At 46.7% G+C, this 22,479-nt stretch overlaps 1 protein-coding gene across 1 annotated transcript; it reads right to left on the bottom strand.

Annotated features, from left to right (window-relative positions):
- Positions 1-612: 612 nt before the first annotated feature.
- SLC5A9 (solute carrier family 5 member 9) lies at positions 613-22,179 on the bottom strand. The gene is made up of 14 exons (XM_050307301.1): positions 21,984-22,179; positions 21,221-21,292; positions 18,859-18,963; positions 16,800-16,964; positions 14,162-14,267; positions 13,524-13,604; positions 12,507-12,712; positions 11,561-11,696; positions 10,574-10,681; positions 10,248-10,398; positions 8,920-9,088; positions 8,169-8,384; positions 2,375-2,522; positions 613-885 (listed from the first exon to the last, which is right to left on the bottom strand). Exons 1-14 carry the CDS (start codon positions 22,110-22,112, stop codon positions 677-679), a joined length of 2,001 nt encoding a protein of 666 aa, XP_050163258.1. The 5' UTR covers positions 22,113-22,179; the 3' UTR covers positions 613-676.
- Between the last annotated feature and the right edge of the window lie 300 nt (positions 22,180-22,479).

Raw genomic sequence — 22,479 nt, 5'->3', positions numbered from 1 at the left:
GCATCAGCCTGCTGAGCAAACAGGCTGGGGCTGTTGTGAGACCCACTGTCACAGAGCAGAGTGGGCAGGACGGGGGGCTCAGGAAGCAGGAAGAAGCTCCCTGTTCCCACTGCTGATGCCAGTGAGGCGGGAGGGGTGGGGTGGAAGGGGTCCAACACAGATCCTGGGGTGGCTGTGGAGCCAAGGTTGGCACTGCTGAGCTAATCCAGTGGTGCCCCCCTGACCCTATCTGAATTTTAGCCATATAAAAAAGCTGCAGAGTGTGTTTAAGTCTCCTTCTGCACATCAGTGTAAACCAGAAATCCTTCCCTAAGTGCATGGGTGCAAAGTCAGCCCTGAGAGAGAACCCAGCCACAGCTGGGCTTTCCAAAGCCTTTGCTCCTTGCTGGGCTCAGCTTTGCACCTTTAAACTTGACCCCAGACCTCCAGACTTGGCCCACATGCTATCCTGCATCCCAGCCTCTTCACAGCCCCTGCGCCCCAGACGTGACTGGTGGTGACTCTCCCTATGGAGAAACTGAGCCCCACAATCATTCCCAGCAAGCAGATGCCTCCAGGGAAGGGTCGTGCCACAGTGGATGCCTTCAGGGACCATCACCAGGGGCTCTGTCACCTGATGCTTCCAGCTGAGACAGAAGGTGAGAGAAACCAAAGCCACACGCTTCCTGACCCCACCTCAGCCGAAATATGCCCACAGGAAGACATTAATGGCCAGCAGGAGAATGGCATTGGCATTGCAAACATTCTTCCACAGGGGCTCTTCCTCGATGCTGGTGAGTCTCTGCTCCAGGGCAGCTTTCTCCTCCTGGGACAGGGTGGGCGTGGGGCTGGTGGACAGACCACAGAACCACAAACACACCATTTTCCAGCAGGGAGGCTTGGCTGCTGCAAGAGACAGACCAAAAAATGGGTGTTAAAACCTACTGGGACATTCCCTCCCTCTTCCCACTAGTTTGGAGGTGCATTAGCCAATCTGCAGTGGGGTTTGAGAGGCACCTGGGATAGGAGATGCAATATCATGATAAACGGAAAGGGAAAGGGAAACTTCTCCCTCGACCATGGTACAGCACAGCCTGATTACAGTCAGTTGATTGCAACACCAATTGCTCATTAGTTAATTAACAGACCTCTTCCTCCTCCTGCCTAACCCAGCTTCCATTCACTTACAAAAATTCCTGACAACATGATGGTCCATTTAGAGATATCCTGGCTTGTTTACTACACGTGACGTGCCAGGTGAAGTGTGTGTTTTAATTGTCAGCCTGGTGCTGTGTGTATTTCAGTGGCTGTTCTCTCCAAATATAACCTTTTTTTGAAATGCAGGATGTCATAGGGCCTTGAAAAAAGGTGTTACCCAGAAAAAAACCCCTCATTAAACTGTCAACTGCTGTGTTTCGCATTTCCTTCCCCATCATTACTAATTACCAAAATACCAAGACACTTGTTTATAAAAATCTGAGCTAGTTAAGTGAAATAGGAATTGATAATAAATAATAAATAATACTGAATGGCTGCATTCAATGTAACCCAAAACTTATTCTATTAGGCAAAAAAAAAAAAAAAGTTTTCTTTAGTTGTTACTTCTGTTTGGCTTGACTGTAATTGGTACCAGTGTCCTTTGGACTGACCAGCGAAAGGAAGGAGTGAAGAAATCTTGTGTATGTGGCTTTACTCTGAGGTTTCTGCTCTGTAACCTTTGAAGGTTAAGCTGAAAACCAGAAAGCTGCATTTTTTAATGATTTGCAGAATAGAGTTCTGTCCACTCTGAAAAGAACTTGCCTATGCAGCATCTCCTGCTACTGTTCTATCTCCTGACGACTTCTTATGATCATTTGACTCTTTGCCTTCCTTCTTTTAGATATCCTTGGCAGGACACACAGCTATTTAAGCTCTGAGTTTTAACCATGGCTTATATCCTAAGGGAAGATGAAAGATACTGTTGGCATTATGTAAAAGAGAAAACTGAGGCTTGTAAACATCCACAAAGTGCACAGGTCTGCTCCCTGGGCCTCACGGTCCCTTCCTCTAAGGAATCCAGCAATCCACTGAGAGACCAGGCCTGAAGTGTTAAAATCACCCTGTGACTTGGGCAGAACTGGACCAGAGTAGTTTGCATTTGTTCTAGGGAGGAAGAGGGAAAGCACTTTACTGAGCGGTGGGTTTTCTTTTTTTTTTCACATCAAGTGATGTTGGGAGGATCAAGAACCACAACACTTCCATTTTTTACATCCTTACAACCGGTGTACCTGTAAATACAAGCCCAAACTCCAATGAATGCAACAGGTGGCCTCTCATTAGCTTTAGGACTTGCATGAGGTCCTGGCTGTGCCCTCACATGCACATGAGTGTGTCTGTTCACGGACAATCACCCTACCTGTCTCCTCCTTGTCTCCTGACTCTGCACTGTTGACCAAGTCGCTCTCTCCACTGGTTGGACTGATCTGTGCTGCCTCACTCTTGCAGTTTTTCAGGTCGATGGCAGGTGCTTTCCTGTGTCTGGTCCACCAAGTCAGGCATGAGAGCTGCAAAGTGGGACAGAGAACAAACAAGTTATTTATTGCCTGTCAGTCCCACAGCGTCATGGCAGTCACCTCTCTCTTTGGAGAGCACAGGTACAAGATGGTGCTGAGAGAACTATTTGGGATGATCTCTCACTTTCCCTCACCTCCCTTCTGCACAGGTGGTACCATCCAAATGGTACCACTTGTGCAGAGGAAAGTGTGAATTAATCTAGTTTCTTTCCTTCTATTTTTTTTAAATAACCTGTTCCATCCCTGTCTCTATCAGGAGTAATCTTTTAGCAGACACTGAAGAAGCAGCTTCCTCTTTATTAGGCTCGCATGATTGACGTGAAATAATGCTGATCTGCATCCTGAACGGCAGCCCTCCAGGGGGGAGGGGTAAAAAAATCAATGAAATAACAATTAAACAAGTAAGCCAAGATACCTCTCTGGTAACAGTCACAGACAGCAGTTGTACCATTAGAAGATTTTGTTTTCAATTTGAGACTTCGCTGTTGGACCAATACAAGATATAACCCCTCTCTGAAGTCTTTCAGTGAAAGAACCATCCAAAGCCACAAAGGACAATCAGTCCTGGCCAGGCTGCTGTGGCTGCAACCTCCTGTGCTTTACAAATGCAAAAAGGTCTGAAACTCTCATCCTAGAGCCAAGTCTGAAAGTCTTCTCCTCCCTGGGACTCAGGGAGCGCAGAGAAGGCATCAATTTTGCAAACCTGTCAGCGGTCCTTTGGCAGCTGTTGGGTGGAGTTACCCACCCCAGGGGCTCAGGGCTTTGGATTTAAGCCAGGCCTGCTGCTGCTTTGGCTGACCGCGGTGGCACACCAAGGAGGTTGGGGGCATCAGCACTTCCCAACCCCTGCCTGCTCTGGCAGCAAGGACCACACTCATCAATCCCTCTCAAACACAGCTGCCCACGGGCCTGTCCTCCTGTTCCACCCACAGCTGCCTGGCAGAGGGGCGCAGGATGGGACTGGGGCAGTGGTGACAACAGGTCAGGCAAAGTCCCACGTGTGCCTGAGGAGCAGCTGCCTCCCTGCCCTGCCCGCATGGAAATGAGCGTCTCAGAGGGGTCACTTCCAGAGCAGCGTGAGTTCAATTTTTGAATTTTACACTCACAAATCTAGGCAGGAGTTTCCAGCTGACACAAAATGTTGCATAATTTCCAGAAGATTTATAGCTTTATTTAAATCATTTTCAACCAAGATGAGCATTGGGCAGGGCTAATCTTTCTTGTCATGATGTGCTAAATTGCTTTGATTTGATGATCCTCATCTTTCTCAGGGATTTTTTTTTTTTTTTTTTTTTTATCACTTAGGAAATGTCACTGGAACATAGCAAAGTTTCAGGGTACTAAAGGATTTCCAAAACTTCTTCTTTTCTATTCTCTTTCCTCGCATCACTGAATCACTCTCCCTTCACACTGCAGCAAAATCTGCCAGGGCTGGGGTGTACCTGGGGCTCAGACTCCACAAGATGGAAGCAATTCCCAATGGAAAGCAGCATAGGCACACAGGTAACCTCATGACATATCATCCCACTCACCCACCCAGGAGCTGGTGCATCGACCATGGCCAAACAAAGCAAACCACCACCTCAGAGAGCTCCCTGGTGAAGCATCTCACCAACACTCCAGCTTTAAGCTCCCCTGTGGTGGGTTTTGGCCGACTGTATTCCTTGAGATCCCCCTCTTTCTCCTCTTTGCCACTGCTAGAAGGACACATGCAGGGCAGAGCAGCAGCTCTGTGTGGCCACCAAGGCCTCCACAGGGCTGGCTACGCTTCCCTGGCCCAGACTTCCAAAGGGATGGGGATGGGGGAGGCAAATGATGGTGTTTTGCATGTCTGAAGAAAGAGAGCAAAAACATAAGTAAGAATTGCTGAGAGGGGAGCTGTGTCAGCATAACTGACTTGGAAAAGCTACCTGGGGCCACCACGCCCAAGGGCAGGGGAGTGGGAAGGAGCAGCTTGGTGGGTCCTGGGGAGCCCCGTGGCTCTGCTACCGACTGCAGAGCCTTGTGTGGACACTGCCTGGGAAGCCCTCAGTCCCCTCCTTAGTTTGCTCCTCTGTGAGTGCCTGCTTCCCACAGGAGCTGAGCGAGTTTGGCTCTCAGTGGCACCAAATGATGCTGGGGGAGCTTCAGCTGCAGCACCTCAGAGTGCACAGGGTGAGGTCAAGCCAGCCAAAGGGGGCTTGGTGCTCCTCCTCAGCTTTGCCCCAAAAGGAGCTACTGAAGCCAGACCTCAATACACAGGGAAAACAACCCCACCCCAGAGTACATCAGGTGGAACTGCCAATCCATCAGCCTGTCTGGGTGAGCCCTGACGCCTGGGGAGTCGACCTGCTGGTCTTGCATTTGTGCTTTGTGGGCTGTCCCTCTCCCTTTTCGCCCTCACAGTCTCCTTGGATAAAGGAGTTTGCAAGAACTCAGCAAAGTTTTTCTTTTGTTGTTTGTAAACTAGAATAAATCCTTCTGTTCCAAAATGCCATCTGGCACCTGACAGTTGTGTTTCAGCTTCACAGTCTCAAATTTAATTGTAAGCTCTTTTGCAGGGTTTTCAAGGACGGCGTGACACAATATGGACTACCTACAATGAAGACATATGAACTCCGGAGCATACCAAACAAATTCCTTGCATACTTGTTTTCCAGCACAGCATCAATCACCACAGGGATGGGAGAGTGTCCAAAACAGCAGGAGAAAATGCTACAGCTTGCAGTTCTCGGATTGTAATTCATTTAAAGCCAGGAACATTAGCTGTACCACTCCAACGTCAGATACAAATCTCTTTTCTCCTTTTGCCCATTTACTATCTCAAAAGCATTGAGATTCAATATTTAAAGTTGTCCAGTGCAGATCCTCAGCCGGTGTAAAGCGACATAACTGTGCTCAACAGCTGTTCCTGCTCTTTGAAGGCAATGGAGCTATGCTGATTTACATCTGCTGAGGTATGATCTATCACTATATTTCCTTGGCTTTGTCTTTTGGGCTTGTTTTTCTTTTCTTTTTTGCTCGGCAAAACAAATGACACAATTCCTAGCTCTTATACCACGTCTTTCATCATTCCATCTCAAAGCACTGCAGTTAAGAACCAGCAGAACTAACCCTGTGCGGTCCTTATGGGAGAAATATCCGAGGCTTCACAAAGGGAACTGACTAACACAGGGGACTGGGAAGCACTAGCACTTCAGATATCCTCCTCCAGGACACCCACTCCCACCCCACTGTGGGGACACACAGGTTCTTCCTTCTTCCCCACAGGTTTTCCCACTTCCATGCCAAACCCCAGCAACTCGAGGTAAATCATGGCAAACACAAAGGCCAGTGCCAGTTTCTATCCAGAGAGCTGGAGCCTGATATGTCCACCATGATTTCTACCTCCTGCCTTTCCTTCTGTCCTTGAGTCCCCTCAGCAAAGCCACAGACTCACTGGTGATGAGGATGCAAGCCCTGCTTGCGGGACACCATGAGAAACCACCCCACCAGGAGTGATGGCCCAAACCTACACCTGCACTCATGTCTAGGGCAAAAGTTGGGGTGAGTCTGATTGGGAAAAATAAAAAATGCTGGTCTTAGTGCTGCCCACTCAGATTCCTGCCAGACAGGCAACAACCCAGTAATACTGTTTCCTACCTCAGCTTAAACCCCACACCTTCACTCTGACTGTTCTCTGAGGAACAAGGTCAGACTTTTCCTGATTAAACTGGGGATGAGCAGCAGAAACTGAAGGGAATCAATAGAAAACCAAACAGGGACAGATTCTCCCATCCCTACTGAGCTATTGGAAGAGGGAATTAGCTACCACCCAGTGGCACAGGCTTCCTGGCAGCCCATCTCATTTCTCTTTTGATGGGAAGATGCTGAGGGACAGGGGGCACATGGGATGGTCATCACTATTATCAGGTGATTGATCTGGGTCTGTGTGTCCTGCCTTTCACTGCCATAGGCAGCATCATTAACTCTCATTAATTTTCTTCAACAGAACCTCTTATATAATGGTCAAGCACTGAGCTCAGCTTTATATGGAGTCCATAGCCTAACAAAAAGTTATCCTGAACATCCTTCTTTAGAAATCTTCCCAAAAAACAGCCCAGTTATTGCTAGTTCATGGCCAGTGCTGCTCTTTAGCAAGCTCTCCTCTCTCCCTGGCTCTCCAGATGTGCCTGGGGGGCCAGGCACCACCCCCTCATCCTCTGTTCCTCTGGGATAACTGCACAGAGCCATTTCAAACAAAATCCTGTCCTCCCTGACCTTTCTGGCTCTTTGAAGGATATGTCAAATAAGGTGCCTCATATCCAGCACCTCTAAACTCACACATTTCAGCAGAAAAACCACTGAAAATATCCTCTGAGGAACCTCCTATGATCACAACCTCTCTTTCCCTAATTCTATTATAGCAGGCCTTCATCCTGAGCTGCCCCTCCTGAAAGATGCTTTAAATGTTTTCATAGCTCTGAGGTCACACTAAAAAGCCTGTAGGTGCTGTGGCCAGTTTCTTCATTTCCCGGACTGTCGGTGTGATGCTCCCTATTCGCCAGTGCTGTGATAATGCATCTTATCTTGCTATTGCTGTGGGCAGGGAGCACTGCACATGTTTAGTTATCACAGGTCAGATGATGAGTGGGAACTCATTAAACCACAGTAATTAATTGCTGGCAACCATCTGGCCACCCCTGAGCAGTAGTGAACAACGTAAGCAGCAGAACTAATGCTGCCTCCTTGCCAGTATTTCTCTCTCCCATGTGGATCCTCTGATAGCTAATAAAAGCTGAGAGTTTATCTCAAAGCAGACACAAAGACTTTCTCTCTCTCCCCCCTCGTCTCCTCTATCTGAGCACCTGCTTTCATGTAATCTTTAGGAGCCGGGTGTCTTTGACACCACTAACATTCCCATCAAACATTGATGGAACTGGTTAATGCTTTACAAGTTATGAGGAAGCAACAGATAGAAAATGCTGTGATGGCATCACCCTCGTTTCCTCATGCAGTTAGACGGGAAAAAATAGGTCTTTTAAATCGATCCAGTAACCTTTGCTTGGAGGTAGATGGCAGTTTTGTTATATTGGCAGCTGCTTTAAAACTTGGGACTGGAGAGAGTTGCTTTAAGGTCTTATTATATAAAACCTCCCAACTCCTGCACCATTTTAATGTGCTAAGTAAAAGAAAGTTATGCTTCACTCAAAGTTATTAAATTTAATTGAGATCACATTGGGACAAAATGTTATTTTCCTAAATGCCCATGTTGCAAAAGATATTAATCTTGTTTGCCTGAAAGATTGATGCTGGCTCTGCTGAAACAGGCTAGATGCTACAATTAGATATATTTAATTCCTCCTCAGCAGTGCTCTGTAATATAATTTCATCTCCTTCCCCTTCTTCTTTTCTTTCTATTCCAGTTATGATGGGCTGTGGTGTCTGCCCAGCTCCAGGCACAGCATGGGAACTCACACTCAATTTGAAGCACTCAGTGCCTCAGAAGCATTAACACTATGTGACCTGGGGAATAGAAAGCTGAGGAGCAAGGGCTTCTTGGCAGCATATGCATTACACACCATTTCTTAACCATGGGAGGAAAAAGGGCAAATTTCAGGGATTTTTTGGTAACCAAAGGGGGGCTCTGAGAAAAGGGTGTCACTGCAAGTCACTCACCTTTTCTTCAGGGATCGGTGGGGTGCAGAGACTAACAAGGACAATGACAATCGCAGAGAGGACACAGAGGATGAGGGCAAAGTAGAGGTAGTGCAAGTCCTTTAGCACAGCTGGTCTTCTGTCCTCCTCACCACAGGACGGTGTGCTATAAATAAACTCGATGATCATCCGAACCAGACCAACAGCCAGCCCAAACATGAGGCCCCAGAAAGCACCCTGAGAAAAGGAAGCACAAAGAAAAAGTCACTGCGTGTTATTACCTTTGGTTGTAGCTTTCCCTCTCCTCTCCTTTCCCTCTATTCTCCCAAGATTTTTCATGCCTGGTGGAAATCCACAGTGACATGTATCAAAGTGGGAATTTTTTTCAGTTAAAAATCCTCATTTTCTCTCTCTGTCCTCAAATGTGGGACAGATAGAGCACAAACAGTGCAAGAATCTCCTCCTAGCAGTATTTCTCCAACTAGACTTTAACACATCGTCCCTAAATTGCAGAACAACTTCTCTTTCATGCTTTCAAATGAGACTGCCAAGAAGTGCCACTTGCAGTGACTTCTTGGAAGCAAACACACACACCAGAGACTGGGCTAAGAATCACTAACACACGCCAGGGAAAGGCTGTCTCATTGTCACACTTTAGCTGGACTGGCTCTGAGTTTAAAGAGTCTCAAAGGCTAAGTGCTGAGGGGAGAGATATTTACTTATTTTATCAAATTAAATACGCATATCAATTGGTTGTTGACACTTCACTTACAGGCTCATTAATCCTCTTGCAGAAGATTGCCAAGATGAAGAGAGCTGTGATGGGTGGGGCCAGATAGCTGGTTATGGACTGAATGTAGTCAAAGAGCTTTCCACTGTTGGCCGATTGAATGATTGGGATCCAGAGAATACTGATGAGCACAAGAATGAGGATAAAGACTCTGAAAGATGATGATAAAACTGTGTTAGCTTTTCAGGTGGTCGAGTCCACCTGAAAATGAAGTTTTGCAGCAAAACACACTCCCAGTTACTCTCAGGATTTCCTAAGAAAAAATCCAAAGATCACTCTCAGGAACCTTTCCTTGTGTACACAGGAAAAGAGAAAATAGTTCTCTTCAAAAAGTAATTCAACTCATTCCCAAAGGTAACTTCACAGTCTTGAGAGTGAGCTGTGCTAAGACTTGCCAGTCAACACGCAGGAGAGACCCACAACAGCAGTGCAAGCCCTTCAGCCTGCTGTGTCCTAGAGTGGGACATGATCTTCAGTGACCTTGCTCTTGGATGAGAGGGAGCTGGAAGCTTGTGGAAACAAGCTTTCTGCCACCTTTCCAAGCAGGTAACATGTTCAGTCTCTTGCCTTTGCCAAATTCCAACTTTTTTGCTGCTTATTAAAATTGGGTTTGGGTCTCAGGTGCATATATTATAACCCTCCTTCACCTTTGCACTGTATGTTACAGAGGTTCATTCATATTGCTGAACAAGAGACACTTCTCTCACCACTCTGCCATGGTGGAGTATGAGCTTGCCTGAAGCCTTCAGCTGTAGCAAAAATCAGAACTCCATGCTCATGACTGAAGAGCAAAAGCACCGTGAACACGCAGAATGCAGTTTAAATTCCACTGTCTGGAGGAGAACTTTATATACCCCTGATATAAATATAATGCAGGACCAAAGCTTACTCTCAAACAACTTATCACAGAGAATCAGCTTTGTACTTTTCCCTGAAAAAAAAGAAAAAAGGAGTAATTGCAATGTATCACTCCTGTCTGATGCAAAAATAATATGCTCTTAAATATGCCTCCAGTGATGATGACCCCAGGGCACCTTTGGCTTTTCTAAAAGTTACATTTAAAGCAGTATTTATAATAAGTTTAGAGGAGACAGAGCCAGTGATCTACACAGCTCAGTGACACACTCAGTGTTTCTCTCTGACCAGGTCTATCCAAGATGAACCTGGAAAGCATAATGCCCTTTCCCAAGCTGTGTTCCTGCTCTATATTATGGGCACCAGATTTTTCTCAGTGAGTCCATCCTGAAGAACTTAAATGCTGCACTCAAAACAGATGATGAGAGGAACAAGACATAAATAAATGTAAGGACCTGCCCACAATCATCAGCTCCTGCTCTGAAGCCTGTCTGCGGATCCGCTGCCAGATGTCTATGACGAAGAGAGTGCTGCTGCTGTTGAAAATGGAGGTGAGGGAACTCATCAAGGCTGCCATCATCACTGCAATCATCAAACCCCGGAGCCCTGGGGGAGCAAAAGAGGGAAGGGAAATCAGCACTAGACCGTGGGCCTCTGAGCACTGGTTTTTTCGTCCCGATGTCTGTAACTGCAGTAGGATTTCCACATCCTTAGCATGGATAAGGGCAGTCTGGTCCCCTCGTGCAAAGCTCAAGGCCACCTCCCCAGGTGTGTTTCTTACCATCAGGCATGAGTTCAATCACCAGTTTGGGGTAGGCAATGTTGGAACAGCCCACTGCAGCTCCACAAACCCTTTTACAGATGTCTGGGTCCACGCAGCCCACTTCATCTGCAGCAGACAGGAAAACAACAATTAGTCAGTGTAAACCCCACTGAGCCACAGGTTGTTTAGTTAAAGGGAACAAATCTTGATGCTTTGTGTGGTTTCATATAAATTCAGAGGTGCAGCTGGAACGCAGCTACAATGAGGGGAGCTGAACAGTATTTTACATCCTATAACAAAGGTAAAGCTTTGAGATGACATTTTACAATTCTGTTCAGGGCACAGATAAAACTCTCCTGGAAGTTGCATAATTGTAATCCTTCATGATTTGTCATTTGTGGGAACTGGACTGTTTCCAAGAACCTGTCAGCTGGGTTCCCAGGGATGTTGCAGGCTGACTAAATCCTATTTAGGAAATCTGGGAGATAACCACTTTCCTCTAAGTGGTCCTCCTAACCAAGGTATTCTTCCTGGGAATAGGGATGCTCTAGAGAAACCAGCAATGAGAGTGCCCTGGGAGCCAACAGAGGGCTCTTTTGTACAATCCACAAGGAACTGAATGGATCTGTGGGATAGATTGTTTAAACTCTCCAAAATACCTAATGAATGTATTCCATAGGACCTGAAGGACAGCCCTCAGTGCTCCATGTATTTAATTTCATTTCATTGATTTCCTCAGACAGATGGATGCAAGGTCCACAGGTGATGGAGCTATATAGCCCCAATGGAAAATATGCCCCATAGGGATACTCCCAGTGACTTCTGCCACTGTGGGAGAACTGGAGGTGGAGGGAGGGTGTGGGAACACTGGGGTACAACAGGAATCTATATGAGCATATCTGCAGGACAGCAGTTCCTAAAGTGCAAAAGTGCCGGCAGACCTGTGTGGGATTAGTGGTCCAGGCAGGTATGAAGCCCTGTGGCAAGGAACACGGGGAGACTCACCTGGGTACAGAGCTCTGCTGATCATTCCTGGCATGACAATGAAAAACATAGGGAAGATTTTCAGATATCCTCCCAGCACCGATCCACCTTTGGCATGGGAGAGGTTCTTGGCAGAGAGAGACCTCTGGACTATCACCTGCAATCAGTGCAGAAAGGGAACAGAGAGTAAAAAGGAAGCACAACAGGGAGAGCAGGATCCATCCTCTCTCTGTCTCTCCTTCCCATGGATGACTTTCATCCAGCAGGATCCCAGGGTGTTTCGCATGCCAATGGCAACTTTCCCACCTCGGTTGACTGCAGCCTGCTGCCACTGCTCAGAGCTCAGAGCACAGGCTACAGGAGAGGGCAGCGTGGAAATTTCCTTTACGGGAATAGTTTCGCCCTTGACTGAAGTGAAGCCACCTTGAGGGCTGGAGGCAGCAGCTGTATGGCAGCAAGAGGCACGGAATGAAGCAGACTGTAGGTGCTTTGGTGAAAGCCCAGTGGTGGGGTTTCATAATTATCCCATCCTAAAGTACAGAAGCACCGTGTCTTGAGAAACACATACAGATTTCCTTGTTTATGGCTTGAGAAGGAATAAGAGACGTGAGACGTCTGGGAATATGAATGGCTTGTCTGGAGGTCTGCACAAGGTCACTGCAGAGCCAGTTCCACACCCACATTTTTGTACCCTTGTCATGCTAACTGCACAAAGTCTCACAGTACTCACCAGACCACAGTGGGATAAAGACAGAAGAAAATAACCTGTTCTCACTGCATTGAGAGGTGCACAAAATTAGCAGCTTGCTGAGATGGTGGAAGGAGTAAGATATTCTGGTCTAGACCAGTAGTAACTCCTGCACAATGAGACACAGCTAATTTTTCAGCTCACAGATCCACAAACTGAAGACTGGACTGAAAATAACAGCACTTTGGTTTGTCTGCTGAGGGAGAAGACTTTCCTTACCTGGTCAGTGCACCAGCACCAAAGAGCCAGCACAGAGAGACCAAACATAAGGCCAGGCCAAGGAATGTCTCCTGTGATGGGATCCCTGAACAAATGAAAGGCATCTGCACGTGGGAGGTGACAGGTTGTGTTTGGCACAGTGATCTTTGGTATTGCTGTGCTGTATTTCTCCTGAAGTCCTTCATACCAGCCAACTCTCTCAAATCCTGAAAAGAAAATGTCGGTGATTTAAGGGCTGGTGCTTCCTGCAAAGTTATTATCTTATCTGAGTCTCGTGATTACTTGTCTCTTATCTTTGTCTTATCTCCTTTCTTTTCATTCCACCCTTGCTTTTGTGGTCAAAGTTTCTACAGAAGTCAGTTGGATTTTGGCCAGAGTCCTTGTGGTTTAAATAGTGCATCCTGGAAGAGGATCAATGCTGGAAAATCTCCATGATCCTAATCCTCACAATGTTCTCAGCATCTAGTCTTTATTCAGACACCCTCCAAGAGCTAAAGCAGCAAGGTATGACATGAAAAAAGATATACCTATATTTCTGATTGCCAAGAAGGTTTTTTTACTTTTTTACAGTTTTGCTTTAAAGCAAAGACTGATGATGGTCAGTTCCTTGTTGCTCTTTATTTTTTTACAGTGCTCAGTTACGCCCACATGAATCCACAGTAACTCCCAAAGTCAACAGTGCAAGTCAGCAGGATTACTCTGAACTGACATGAGCTTAATGAGAGCTGAATTTGGCTCTGAGAATGGGATGTTTCAAAGCTCTTTGGCAGTTCCAGTGAGGTGAAGTTATCCAGAGCCTCACCTCCATACAGTTAGTGTAAAGGATGAAGCAAGCCTGGAGGATCAGACTTGAAGACTGGAGCAAGGCTTGGAGGAGAAGAGTTGGGCTGGCATGACTTCTGTGCGTGGTTAAAACTCATTTCTGCACCACACATGAAAGGGTGAGGCACACTGCTAAGGTCTGATGGCCTTGGGACCATTAAATGAGTGTGTGATGCCACTGCAGGTTCCTCTTACCTATGAACATGAGGACCAAAGCTCCCAGCACCATGATCACGGTCTGCAGCACGTCTGTGTAAATCACAGCTGTTAAACCACCTGTCAGGAGAACCAGAGGCAACAGGCAGAGTGTGTCACCACACAGAGGCAAACAGGCACCTCACCTGCAAAAACGTTGTCCTCAGCCCCAACTCTGTGATTTCAGGACAGACCCACTGGGAGAAGCTGGCACTGAGCTGGTGCCCAGGAGCCCAGAGCTGTCAGAAGCCTTCCCATGAGGAATGGCCTCAAGGGCTTTTCCACATTCATGAGAGAACTCGGAGACACTTTAGCATCTTAATATCCAAAGGTGGTAATTTTGCAGAATGAGAAAAAATTAGCAAATATGGGCAGTGGGAGCTGAGAGCCTTGTGCACTGTTAGGAAATCCTCTAGAATACAGCCATGTTTCCCCCAGTCCAGTTTCCCTTGGGCCAGGAGGGGAGAAGGGAATAGCCAGAGGTCTCCAACAGCCAGGAGTGACAGGGCAGGTACTATCAGCAACCAGGTCAATCTCTCCCTCAGACCAAGACCTGAATACTTTCCCCTTTGTAGGAAATGAGAAACTTATATCTGAGGCTCCAGTTTATAACATTTCTTTTAAAATCAGCTATTTACCTGCTATGGTGTAGACAGCAGTCACTGCTAGCAAGACCACAGTGGACAAGTAGAGGTTCCAGCCCAAAGAGATCTGGATGAACAACGCTCCGGAAAAAATGTCTGTCTGGAATAAAAAAACCCAGGGGCAGTCTGGCATTAGTAGAGCTTCGTGCAAGGGAAATCTAATAAAGCAGCTTGCAGCCCTCTGTGTCTGAAAGCCTTGATGAGGGAGGACACCACAAAGGTGAAGTGGAAGAGGAGGACAGAGTTGTTGGGGCTGTTGGCTGTGAACCTTTTTCTGAATAAAAGGCAAAACTTTCCTCCAGCTCAGAGTTCTCAGGATATGGGAGCTGGGGGAGCATGAGGGTAAAAATCAAGGTCCTATGCCTCACAAGTCATCAAAATAGAGATGATCTTCATGTCATAGAATCCTCACTGAGACAGACAGGTACTGGTGGAAATTGTCACTCCTTTTGCTTACTGTGAAGATATCCATGGGTAGCAGAGCCCATGTATCCACAGGCAGACACAGGATAGAAAGAAGAGACCACATTCTTCCCAGGACTACATCTTGGTGGGCTAGTGGCCAGGAGACACCCCTGCTGGAAAGACCCCTACAGAATCACTGGTGTCTCATACCACGATTTATTTATCTGAAAAGGTCAACAGCTTGCTTTTCTGTTCATGCAGTTCATCCTACTAGAATGACTCCCAAAAAAACAGGTTAGACCTGCTGAGGACCTCACTAGAAATACAGAAACCCCCACTGGCTGTGTTTTGTTTGGACCTTCTGGCAGAGAGAGTGACACCAAAAACCGGGTGAAACCTGAAATTACGCAGATAACATCACTCAAAATTGCAGAAGGCAATATGGGACATATTTGTGTTGGGAAATCAGTTTGAAGGACACCTGTAAATCTGGAATGGAGTGAGATAACAGGTGAAGAGACATTTGCCAAGGGAGACAGGAGGGATGGGGCAAGAATTCTATTTGCTGTGCCTGAAATGAGCACCTTAAAGGCAAGGACTCAGTGCAACCCCTGCCCTCTGCAAACCTGAGACAGGACTAGCAGAGTCAGTACACCACAGGAATCACAGCGCCTTCGGGGTTTCACTTCCCAGCAGGAAACACAAACACCTCTGTAGCCATGCAGGATCAGTCCTCTGACAACACTGTTTATTGAGATCTCTGTTTTCTTTGCAAGCCAAGAAGACTCTGCAATGCCCTAGCTGTTAACCTATGTTTGGGCAGAAAGCACAGGGAGAAAAATCCTTCTTGTAACCAACTGCCTGCTGTCCAGCCAGCCGCTAAATGAGCTCTCCACAAACAATAGCACCGCTTAATAGAAAGCACCTGTCATGCCCATAAACTCCACCAGCCACATCCATCAGCCATGCGTGAATTGGCGGCACGGAGGAGAAACCACCGAGATGAAACAGCGCTGGCGGGGGCCAGGGTCCTGCTCTGAAAACCACCGGCAAATTCTGCTCTGCTGAAGGTCACTCTGAAAGACAGCTCTGTTTCTGCCACGGGGCTGTGCGGCTCTGAGGTCTTCCATTTACCCCCTGATGGGGTAAAGAGGTTTCAAACGCCTCTTTGCAAGATTTCACCCAGGGCAATGCTCCAGTCCCACACAGCAAAGCTCCTGGTGGCAGTGGTGACAGCAATGGGTGATGTGACCAAGAGCTGCCCGTCACAGGAGCAAATCTATCCAACCCTTCCAGCCTGGAACCCCTCTTAATGTCCCTCCCAGGACCTGAGATGTAGTAAGCCTGGGAGAAGGAATCTGAAACCAGCTGCAAATCTCCATTCAGTGCTTCCCCAAGGCAATTTGGCAACTAAATACTGCAGGAGGGTCTAGTGAAAACTGACTTGTACTGGCCTTGGGACAATGAGCTGGAGATGAAGGGCTGAAATCTTCATTCCCTGCAGGGGAGTCTGAAATACAGTCCTCTCCCTCCAAGGGCACAGGTAGTTCTTAGTTAGTGTCTGAGCATAAGTTCTGCTTCTTTATGAATGGCATTTAAATGGGGAAATACCCCATAGCTTACATTGCTTTTTGGTTACCAGCAGGATACAATGCTACAAGCAATCCAGAAAAGATGCTGAGTTTTGTCTTGAACCAGAACATACCTCCCTTTCACTCTACCCTTTTTGTACAACACAAGGGATAGAAAGGGAAAGAAATAGCAATAACATACCTAATGCTGAAAACTCAGCTAGACAAGAACAACGGCAGGTTTATGATAATTTAACAGAATTTCACCTCTACAAGATGCAGCCAGCCAGATTCTCAGACGGGGTAATGCTGCCCTTCCTCTGTCTCTGTTGCCTAAGGTTTGATCTGATAGAAGAGGAAAGCAGGCAGACAGCTTTTGGTACTTACACTGTTTAGCAATTAGCTGCACATCCCTGTAAAGTTCTCACTGTGCGTTGCTGTTTAATGAGGGCTCTCTCTCTTAGGATAGGTCTCCGTGATCAATACAGAGGCGGGTGTTTACCTCAGCAGAGCAGCACAAACACACTGCTACTGTTTCTGGGAGCTGAGCTGGTCCTTTCAAGGACATCTGAGCTCTCCATGAGCAGCCCTGAGTTGCACCAGGGTGACCTACCCCCGCCCTAGACACAAGGGTTCCTGTTCAGTTGGATACATACGGATATCTTGGTGAATATGTAGAGAATCAGGGACAGCACAGACATGTAGATTTGTATCCTCTGCCCTCCAAATCTCTTCTGCAGGTACTCAGGCATGGTGACTACTCCTGCTGCGATGTAAATGGGCACAAAGATCCAGCCGAGAGCCAGAAGTGCCCAGGTGGCCTGTTAAAGAGACAGAACATAAAGGCACATGACTCAACACAGGGAAACAACTTCTCCCTCTGTTCTGTTGGTGGACATCCTAAGAAAGCAGAAAGGTACAGTGCCATGCAATGTACTGGAGAAGCATTCTGACTTCTTCTTCCTGCTCAGAAGATGAAAAAACCACTGGAGGAATGATTACAATTCAATTAGAAGCTTTTGAGGTTCTTCCCCTAAGCCCTGTGTCTCCCTATCAGGGGTGGCACATCCTGTTCCATCTCCTGATCTTTCGGTCAAGATGGTGTGTCTGTTGCTCAGGATCTCTGAAAAATGGTGTTGTGTTTGGTGGCCTTTGAAACCACTGATGCTGTGGCAGTGAAGAGTTAAGTGATTCTGAGCAGGATGGGAGCATCTGTTTATTGCTTGATTAGCAAGTGATGAGGCTGAGGCAGCAGACTGTCCCTGCAGAGCATAAAAATAAGCAACAGCAAGACTCTGCTGGGATGTTCTCCTTGCAGGCTGACACAGATGTGCTTCTGTCATTGGTAGATAAAGGGGCAGTTCAGTTGCTCTGCCACAGGGGAAGAGTCTTTTGGAAGGTGTAAGGACATCTCCCACCATGTATTTCTTCTCTGATTCCCAGCAAAAGCCCAAAGAGGAGAACTTGAAGGTAAAAAAAAAGCCACTGGATTATCAAACCTCACCTCCTGGCTGTCTTGGGCCATTACCTTTCATCCAAGTACCTTACATTAGTCCAGATTTTATTTCAATCAGTTATTTAAGTTTTCAGAAAAGAAACTGATCCCTGTGAGCAGAGATTGTGACTTATTGAGGAGAACAGCCATGGCTCCTGCAGTGACAGAGACTGGCTGAGGTGAAAGATGCTCATATGATCCCTCTGGCTGAGTGATGTCCCACGATAAAGGGAGAGAATAATGGCATATCTAAGGTCCCTTTCCACTCTGAAAGAAATTAATCTAAACTCATGAAGTTAGATTTGTCCTGACATACAATCTTGTCTTCATGGGCTTCTAAAGTGACTTGAATAGATTTCCTAAAGTACAGCGAATATTGGTATGTCCTACAGTGTACCAGGCTGAACACAGACTCTGATTTCTTCACAAAGGACTTAAAGGTGATCTTAATGGTCTAGAAAAAAAAACCAGGGCAGTGAATAAATATCCCAGGAAAGAGCTTTTGGTGGGCCCTGCCTGTGCTGTGGCAAGTACCCAGCACTATTAGCACTCTCTGCTGATGTAGCCAAGAGATTTAGAGTTAGGTGAGTGATGTTTATTGTGAGGCTGGCACTAATCTCACTTCTCATCACTGCAGCTGAGAAATTTCATTAGCATCGCACACAGAGGGCCTGGTTTTCATGTGCTGTGTGGTGTCAGTGGCAATTTTCCAGGCCACTTCCACAGGGCAGAATCAGACCTGCCTTCACACCCAGATGTTCTCCCCAGAGATGCCACATGTTGGCAGCTGACAGGTGAAGGCAGTGTTGCTGATTCTCATGAATTTACACTGAATTTAGGAGAACATGCAGCATTTATCATTTGGGGGTTTTTGTTTGCTTTGTTTGTTTTTTAAACTCCCTGTACCCAGAATCCTGTGATTATCCAAGTACCTTTCCACCATTCATTATCTTTTATTTTAATCTTCATGAGCGCAGACTAAAGCTTAAAATTATGGCCATGTGCTTCTGAGAAGGTCAAAGAGCTAATAATTCTAGTGGATTCCACTTAAACTAAAATAAAGATCTCATGTTTTCAAGGCTCTCAGAATGTCTGGAGGCTTCTCTCCAGAGGCTGGAGCACTTGTTGCTGCTGATACCGTTAAGCATCTGATTTTGGAGACAAACCCACAGTCCCTTTGTAAACAGTGACATCTTAGTTGCCAAGCAAATCTGACTTACATTCCACTCAAAGGCCCCAACAGCAAGGCCCCCAGCTGCTCCAGTGCCCGCCAGGCCGATGAATAAGCCACTGCCCACATTGCTTGACATCAAGGATGCGCCAATCTGAAACACATGGCACAGGGACAAAGCCCATAGAGTCATCCTGAGGAACTTCCATATCAGCCCAAGCATTTTCCCCTGTTCCCAGGACTTCATCTCCTTGTAGTCAGGTAGCTGGATGTTGATGGACAGTTGGGTATTCCTTCACCTTCTAAAAAAAACCCCTACATTTTCATATCTTAAATTGTGCATGCCTGCTCCCTTCCACTGCCCCCACCCCAACGCAAAGCTTAACCTCAGAATCAGGGTTCACTTTGTCAGAGGTTCTCCCGAGACACAGGCCTGCTGAGGGGAGTACAGCAGGGTGAGGGAAGCCTGGTGTCAGCCACAGATTCCTCAGTGTCCCTGAAACGTGACGGATTTCTCCATTCCCTGGTTAGTCAGCCAGCAACGTGCCTGCTCCGACCTTGCTGACCCTTGCTCTGCCCTCCCCATGCCTTGCTGACAGCCCCTTTCAAGTCTTGCACTGAACACGGTGGTGGTGGTTCACACAGCCCTCCTGAAGCTCCTCCTCAGGGAGGGGATTCCTGAACTAAATTACTACTTTTACTGGCACAAAGCCTCACCTCCTTTCTCTAAGCCAGCCTCTCTCAGGGTCAAATGAATTACCAAAAGGACAAGTCAAGCCCTTTTGTCCTAAAGTTTCCTTTTAGGCACGTCGCCTACGAGGAGCTTTTTCCTCCGTAGTGTTGCTACGTCTGAAACAAGGAATGATAGAAGTTGATCTGCTTCTCGCCTTCCAGCAAGGTAAAACATTAATATGACATCAACACCCACACTGACTCCTGCTGACAGCTCTGCCTCCTTGTCTAGGAAAACTCTTGATTAGAGAGCTGGTTGCTGCAACATGAATTAGCAACTGGTGCTCTCAAGAAATGTAACCAGTGTTCCTGATATGTAGATCAGACATAGAAATACTGAAGATACATTGCAGAGGAGCAGCAATTTAATATCAGGGTTTAGCTGAGGTCGTTTAATGCACAGCTCAAATCTGTCATTCCCATTAAAAAAAAAAAAATAATAAAATACAGGTAAGCCAGTCATGAAATCAAGGTGAAGGCCACAAGGAGCTGAGCCTGCAGGAGTGTTGCAGAGGTGGAATCAGCTCTGACAAACCACACTGGAAAGGAACAGCATTAGAGGTTGCTTTGAACCTAAAATGGTTCCAAAGAGCCAAGAGCTGACCTGTGTCCAACAGTCTCTGTGGTCACCTATGGCTGGAGCCAAAAGCAGTGAGAATGTTTTTGGGTTTGTTCTGGGGCTTTCTTAATAGAAGGGAAAAAAAGAAAAGCAGAGAAAAACGAACAAAATTGAGGAAAAAATGTTCCATTTTAGTATCTTTTAATTTTCCCCCTCCTAATTAGAGAAAACCATCAAGCTAAGTATTTTCCATTAAATGTCACTTGGCCGAGACAGAAGTATAAAGAACATTTAAGAAATGACAGATTTTAGGGAGGTGTATGTGTCTCTGATGGAGCAGACTGAAAATCTAGCCTAGTGAATTTATGGGCAATGCACAGCTAAAGTTAAAAAAGAAGAAAAAAAACAGTGTTTTGGTTGAGAAGTGCATTCCGTTACCCACAACTCACCGGAGAGATATATGGTTCTAGAGTCTGGCATTGGCTGAGAAGAATCTTTATTCCTGTGGTGTTTTTATTCCTTTCAAACTTTAAATTATCTTTGTATGTACCTTTCACTCCCAAGAAGAGGTGCCTTCAATAGATTATTTTTTTCTTCATAGTGAAGATTTATACTTCAGTGGTTTGAAGTTTATATCCCTTACATTGTTAGTCAATAAACTCAACTTTGCTCTAAATAGCAAGAGCTCAGAAAGTCCTGGGCTTTGGGATTATTTTTACTTCAGCCTCTAAATGCTTTTTTACTGAACAGCACATTCCTAGATTACCTAATGCTCTCTTGACTTGGGCACAACTATCTGTGGTGGGTTGGGGTCAGAGAGTTTCAAACCCTGCTAGGCAGTCAGCACTCCCTCACTTCCATCAATGGGAACAATTTAACTGCTGTCTTTAGCAGAGAAATTGAGAGTTGGAAACATGTGAGGATGCTGAGCTACTCTTTTAGCCCAGTAGCCCATTAGCAAAATTGAATGGGATGATCCCTGAAGGATCCTTCATTTGTCCCCTTCATCTCAAGACTACGGTTAAAACATGTAGGGACTGGGTCTCCTCACCAGACCTGCCCTCCTTGCATCTGGAATTGCTTTCAAACCACGAGAAACAGAGGGATGTGTTTCACTCACAGGCCACCAAGTCATGGATCGTCCAGCGAGGAAATAGCCTCCAATGGTCCCCCGGCTTGCTCGTATTGATGACTGGAAGCACAGGAAAAACAAAAGTGTTTTCCCCCATTCACCCACCCCTGAGCCAGACCAAGCCAGGAGAATCCTTAATGCCTGCTGTCAGCATCAGCTTCAAAAGTTTCTTTGTGGATCTGCTGAGTATGCAAGGTTTTGCCCACTGCTTCTGCTGCTCCTTATGTAGGTTTCTGATAGTCAAAATTCTTTGGAAAGAAGCTGCTTATTATCCATTTAATAACTTCTTCCTTGAATTTACCATTGGGAAAGAAAAAGCAGTTCAGCCAGCTAGAACACTGTAGGTCTGTATGACAGAGGCCTTCACCAAACAACACAAACAAATATTTAGCAACAATCTTTCCAAAGCTTTTGAAATCCCATTTCAGTCTTTTCCACCCCAACCATGGCTTTTCCTTTGCCTCTTACCTGCCCACACCCTGATGTGAGATTGCTCTGCAGCACAGGAGGTGAGCATCATCCCCAGGAAAACCTCCAGGGAACAACCCCTCGGTTGTCCCCACGTGGGTTGGGAGTGAGGGCTCACAGGAGGGTCACTGTCACCCCCAAACTTACTCGGTAGGCTCTGGGATAACAATGTGAGCAGAGGATGCCATTTGCAGGCCAACATCTTTGTACCCAGGAGGGGGCCAGGGAGGACTGAAGTGTCTCTGCCTCGGGGAGACCCAAACCCAGTCCCCTGGGGGTTCACCCATATCCCGACGGCGAGGACGAAGGCGAAGTACAGCACCACCACCACGATGTCTGCCACTCCAAAGGCAGCTGCCATGTCCCCTGGCAGCACTGGCGGCTCTGTGGTGGCTGGGATCGGCTGGCTCATGGCTCTGAGCAAACTGCTGATTTTCTCGCTCACACTGGACTTTGCTGCACACCGGTCTTCATCGTTTCCCTTGTAATAATTAATAGTGAGAAGAAGGTGGGAGTGGGAGCCAGGCAGGGCTGTGGCCAACGTTTTCCAGCAGGGGCTTGGTCTCTGTGGTTCATCAGAGAGGACCTCCACAAAGCTCTGTGGTGTGAGGATTCCTCACTGGTGACATCCACTGAGGTGGCAAATGGGCAAAGGTCACATTGCCTTGTCCCCCACCCCGGTTTCACATCACTGTCTCCTCAGCATCCTACAGGGAAAAGCTCCTCCTAAGAGAAGCTGCCTAGAGGGGAGTTGGTCCTTCCTCCTGGTGCAGGTGGCA

Source organism: Myiozetetes cayanensis, unplaced genomic scaffold (assembly GCF_022539395.1).
Source record: "Myiozetetes cayanensis isolate MyiCay16 unplaced genomic scaffold, myiCay2020 scf12, whole genome shotgun sequence".
In the NCBI taxonomy this organism is placed as follows: Eukaryota; Metazoa; Chordata; class Aves; order Passeriformes; family Tyrannidae; genus Myiozetetes; species Myiozetetes cayanensis.
Note: the sequence above shows the minus strand (reverse complement) of the source record. Positions and strands in the feature narration are given on the sequence as shown.